A 5,469-nucleotide genomic window follows, 5' to 3' on the forward strand; every position below is an offset into this window, starting at 1 on the left:
CCACCAGACAAAACGGGCTTTGTTTTTAGGCTCTAGACAACAGGACAACAGCCAGGCAAACAGACAAGCGCTAACGGGTTTCAACTACAACAAGCGCGCCCGATAATTTTTTAAACAGGCACAAACAGTAAATGCGGGCCCGATGGACACAAATTAGTGCGGGATGGGGGTACATGCGTACATGAGGAATCAGCGGTTATAACTGGTGATTGAGAGATATCTTAAACATCAAACGATTGACCTGGAGACACTCACATGATTTTATCCATATGAGCATTTGTTATGTACATCACGACGGCTCCGTTTGTCCCCCAAATGTAAAAAGAAAGAATCAACGTATCTACTGCCATGTACTACAGATGTCAGCCACCCTCTCTATATGTCATATTTTATACAACATTCACGATGTCAAAAACATTGTTCGAAAGACCCGCAAACGCTACCGCTGTTCCGCTCCTGATCTAATCCGCACGGTGGTGGCCCTGCCTCTGCGTCGCCCAGTGGCCACGCGCCTGGTGCAGGTGGCGGCGGAACCGTGCTATGTCCAGCCGTACGTTCTGGCCGTCCAGGTAAACCTGCTTCGTGACCTCCCACCCCTTGGCGTTCACGGTGTCCGGGTCGATCAGCACGGGGTCGTCCTTGGCGTACTGCCCGCATAGCGAGCTCTCGGATGGAAGGATCTTGTAGGGCATATAGCGCAGGCCCAGCCGCCGCGCCGGCTCGCCGTAGTACGTCTCGGCGGCCCAATCCGTGCCGAGTGGCACCACCTGGATGAACACGGAGCCGGGGCGCATGAATAGAAAGTGCGTCATGGCCGCGCCGTGCACGCCCACCATGACGTCCGACACGTTCATGGCGCGGTACATCTTGGCGAGCTCCGTGTCCTGGCGCGGCTGGAGCACGGAGACGCGGAACCCGACGCCCGCCGCAGCTCGCACCAGCTCGGCCTCGTTCTCGATCGCGCGCGACCCGTTACGGGAGACGATCACGAGACGTGGGCTGTCGTCGTCCTCGGGCGTCCTGGTGCGTCGGATCCTCTGGCTGCCGCGGTGTTGCTGCTTCCTCGCCGCCCCCGCCGCAGCAGCGGCGGCGGCTTCCTTCTCCTCCTCCTCCTCAATGATTGTCTGGATCCGGCCACGGTGAGCGTCGTCGAGCATCTGGCGGAAATCCTGGATTGTCTGGTTGGCTGGCATCCGCGCGGCGTCGATGGCGAGCTCGTCGTGGATGCGCAGACCAACGACGGCCTCCGGGAAGCAGTGCGTGCGGCGGTCGTTGGCGAAATCGACGGGAGGGTAGTCGGAGAGCTGCTCCACGATGTGGCCGTACTTTGTCATCCACCAGTCGTGATACTCGAGCATGACGAAGACCACCTTCTTGTTGTAGTGGCGCGCAGTGATGTAGAGCGGGATGATCCCGTCGTTGAACTCGTGGTACACGTTGCCGGTGTAGCCGCCAGTGGAGAAGACGACGGCGGGGACTTCGTGGCGGACGTCGCAGTGGGCTGGCGCGGCGGCGTCCCCCTCGGGCGCGGAGCGGAGGTGGAGCTCGTCGATGGTGCTCATGATGCTGGACTCCCACTTGCGCGTGTATGGCCGGATGCGCTCGTCGGCGGCGGCCCGGGACGCGTTTGGCGGCAGGAGCAGGAAGAGTGAATTGGAGGCGGCCTGGGTGCGGACGTCCCCGCGCATGACGCAGACGTCGGCGCGGTGCGAAGAGCGGTCGCAACAGACGGTGCCGTTGTCGACATCGTCAGCGCACAGTAGCGCCGCCTCCTGGTCGCGCCGCATCCTCCTCCCGAGCTGCAGCAGCTCGTCCATGGCGGCGGAGATGGGGCTGCCCGGGAGTAGCAGCAGGAGGCAGGAGACGAGCGCGAAGCCCGCGAGCATGCGGAGCAGCGCGTCGTGGCCGTGCTTCCGGTGGTGGCAGGCGTAGTCCGCCAGGCGGCCCCGGAGCTCATTCATCCTGCCGCCGCCGCCGCCGCCCTCCGTGTCCTCTGCCGCCACCTCGACCTTGCGCTGCTGGGGCACCAGCAGGCTCGCCCGATGGTGGTGGACCATCTCGATCCTCACCCAAAACGATCAGAAACTGGGAGGGAATGGGAAAACAGAGCAGGAGAGGAGAAGCAGAGCAAGTTGCGACGGACGCAGAGCAGAGTGGTGGAGTTGCTTGCTGGATTTGGATTCTGGATGGCGTAGCGCATTCCTTTTAAAATGTGGCGGAGACAAACCAAAACCGCGTCTCAATTCTATGGCTTGCGGGGTAAGGGAATGCGAAGGTTGCGCGGCCGGCTGGAGATAGACTGGCAACGCCCGCTGCGGGCGGGTGGCCCAACGAACCATTGCGTGGCGCGGTTGGCGGCGCGCGGCAGTAGGTGCAGGATTGCTTTTGTTGCTTGCCGCCTAGCTACAGTTGGGAGTGTGCGTTTCTTTCCGGGGTTTGCACCGTATCGGCGTGGGGAAGCGTGGTGGTATTAGCTGTACACAGATCGGACGCTGGAGTCGGTGGACGCGATTATACATAGCTTCAACCATCACCTGAAGCGTACCGTTTCTCGCCTAGGATTGATTAGTGTGCAATTAGGTCGTTACCGATCTCACATGCAGATTGCTCCGATTGTTTGTGCACAGATTGCTAGTTAAACAGCAGAGAATATGTGCATGCATACAGAAGAAAACAACAATAATGACACCACACATGCATCAAATTCAAAACTAAAAAAACTATAACTATTGAACGGATCATCCAAATTAAATTTAGATTGCACTATTATCTTTTTTATAACAACATTTTCAAAATAAGATCACACTAACTATATTTGCACGATATTTTCTAAAAATATTTTCTTTAATACTGAATAATTAATTTTGGATACCGGGAACAAATATTTAAACAACACGAATAAATAATTATTTTTATAAAAAATAAATATAACAAACAAATAATAATATACAATGAACAAAATATTAAACATAGTGAAAATTTGATTGCATAGGCTAAATAACGGAAAATGAATATCACGAACAAAATGAGTCAATATAGCCGAACAATTTAATCCACAAAGCAAACAAATAGATTACGCACCTCGAACAATTATATTATGGATACAAAACAAAATATTATGTATTAAAAAAATAATTAGATAAATTGAATAATAAGAAGTAAGAAGAATATAAAAAATATAAAAAATAGGATAGGCAAAGAACAGATAAAAAAGAGTGGAACAAGAATAAAATGAAACACATTAGATAAGGAATAAGGGGAAATCATATTAAAAAATAAATAAAATATTAGTTGGTTTATTGGTTGGTTTCTAAAATTTGCCCTACCAAATCATGGGCAGGTCAAAATATTAGCATGCCAAATTTGTTTGCCAAAATATGGGCAAGAATAGTAATTGATTGGGTGCCAAAATATTATAACTAAAATTTTGACCATTGATTGGTTTGGTGCCAAAATATAAGTACCATAAGAGAAAATTGACACAAACAGCCAAAATGTGGACAAGCTGAACGTTACCAATTTGAGTCATATTAATTTTTTGGAAGTGAACCAAACGAATGCCAAAAATTACGAATTTACCCATAAATTGGCAGGGCATATTTTGACATCCAACCTATCAGCCCTTAGTCTATAGACTAAAGAAAAATAGGAAATAAAATAAGAAGAAATAAGAAGAAAAGAAAGAAGCATGAAGAAATATTTACTGAAGCATTAGAAACAATAAAAGAGTAGAAATAAAATGAATAAACAATAAAATAAAAGAAGATAAGGTACAATCCCTTCCATGCATATGCCTGTTGCACATAAGAATAAATTAAAATAAATTAATTATTTAGAGCAATATATTCTAAATAAGAAAAATATCCTTGGATCATGTCTAGGAACAAATAAAAATTATGCTTATACTTCATTGTTGTATATACCCACAGCATGCATAGTGCTGAAAAAGTAGAACGATAGAAAAAGAAAAAAAACTACATGGCAGTAGGTATGTGTGCCAATTATTGTAGCTAAGCATGGAAGCGCAGAGCGCTTGCTCAAGATAGCGATAAAGAAATCATGCACCTTGACACCTGAGCAGACCTGTCAAAATTTTAATGGACTGATTTCACGTGCTGGCCCGCTCGCACGCGCACTTTTTTGAACTGAAATTAATCCCGCCAGCCCGCTAATTACCTTCAGGCGATGGATCCCATATTTATAGCATAAGTGATGCATTGCCGTGGCGGAGTTGGGTTGGGTGCACGCACCTGGAGCTATGGATTATACGCTGCCAACAAGTGATCCTTACTTCCATTGGGAGAGCGATGTGGATGTGATCCTAAAGAACCGACTCTCTCCTGTTCCCTGATTAGTTCGGTTCGGTTATTATTACGCCTCCTCCCGCTCCTAAACCTCTTTTTCCTTTCCTTTCGGAGATGGAAAATTCCGCTGCTTCTTTTCACCAAGCGCTGGCAGGGGTCACCTTCCATTTCTCCTGATCTTTGTTTGACCCGTGTTCTTTCTAGGGAATTCTTTCGGGTTAAAAAAATATTGATGCGAAAATTCTTCCTTTTGTTTTTTATTTATTATGCAAGGTGTACAAAACTTGAATATATTATTTTGGAAATGAAGAAAAAAGTAGCTACGAGTATTCAGAGGTAAAGATGGAATTCAATTGCTTGCTCAAATACGGACATAGCGTTTGATTATAGCGTCATTGAAAGGAAGAATACATGTGACCATCATGCCAGAATAAAACGTCTTCGCAACCAGCTAGCAGCATCGATGTCATGCCGTTTGCCTGCAGAACTTGCCAATACCACCAACCGATCTTGAAAAGAATATACCTTTCAACTCCGACCCCTACTTCCAACCTAGGACTCCAGGAGTGATGGGTATTCTAGATAGAGAAGGGAAGCTTGTGATTATAAACTTCATAAAGAAAATGAGTGAATGAAATATGTTATTCTTAGTTCTTAGTTAAATGAGAGAAGGAGAAAACAAATATACTGAAAAAAGTATGACCGGGTTTCAAGACCAGGAGAAAAACAACTTACATAAGGATCATGTCCGAATTCCATTATTAGATTTGAGAAACGAAAGAGAAAAATCGTACACCGCCGCAGTTTTGTTAGTACAGCCTGCGCGTGCACGGCGGCTTCCTTTGCTTCAGCAGCGGGGGTTAGGTGTGCAAGTTAAAGGTACAGATGAGAAGGCGACGCCCCAACTGGAGACGAAAGGAAGCTTCAGGCAATGGACCGGTTCCATCTATGTGGTACGTGTGCGAGCATTCGCTCGGACCGTCGATCCGGTCGCCCGCCCGCGGGTGCTTCAAGACCGGTGACTCTCCGAGGCGGACGGACGGACCTGGACCTGGACCTGGCGAACGCACGCGCGTGCGTGCGTGACCGGAACCGTGTGCCGTGGCTCTCCGCAGAACGGGTCCACCTTGGCCGCTGGGCCGCCTGCGTCCGTGGCGGCTGATAG

At 48.7% G+C, this 5,469-nt stretch overlaps 1 protein-coding gene across 1 annotated transcript; it reads right to left on the reverse strand.

Annotated features, from left to right (window-relative positions):
* Window positions 1-219: 219 nt before the first annotated feature.
* LOC112895403 lies at window positions 220-2,235 on the reverse strand. The gene has a single exon (XM_025963351.1). The coding sequence runs from the start codon at window positions 2,055-2,057 to the stop codon at window positions 462-464; it is 1,596 nt and encodes a 531-aa protein (XP_025819136.1). The 5' UTR covers window positions 2,058-2,235; the 3' UTR covers window positions 220-461.
* Window positions 2,236-5,469: the final 3,234 nt, after the last annotated feature.

The sequence above is a fragment of the Panicum hallii genome, chromosome 5 (genome assembly GCF_002211085.1).
Source record: "Panicum hallii strain FIL2 chromosome 5, PHallii_v3.1, whole genome shotgun sequence".
Lineage (NCBI taxonomy): Eukaryota > Viridiplantae > Streptophyta > Magnoliopsida > Poales > Poaceae > Panicum > Panicum hallii.

Coding starts and splice junctions, on each gene's coding strand:
- LOC112895403 (XM_025963351.1), bottom strand. CDS start 2,057: ATGGTCCACCACCATCGGGCGAGCCTGCTGGTGCCCCAGCAGCGCAAG.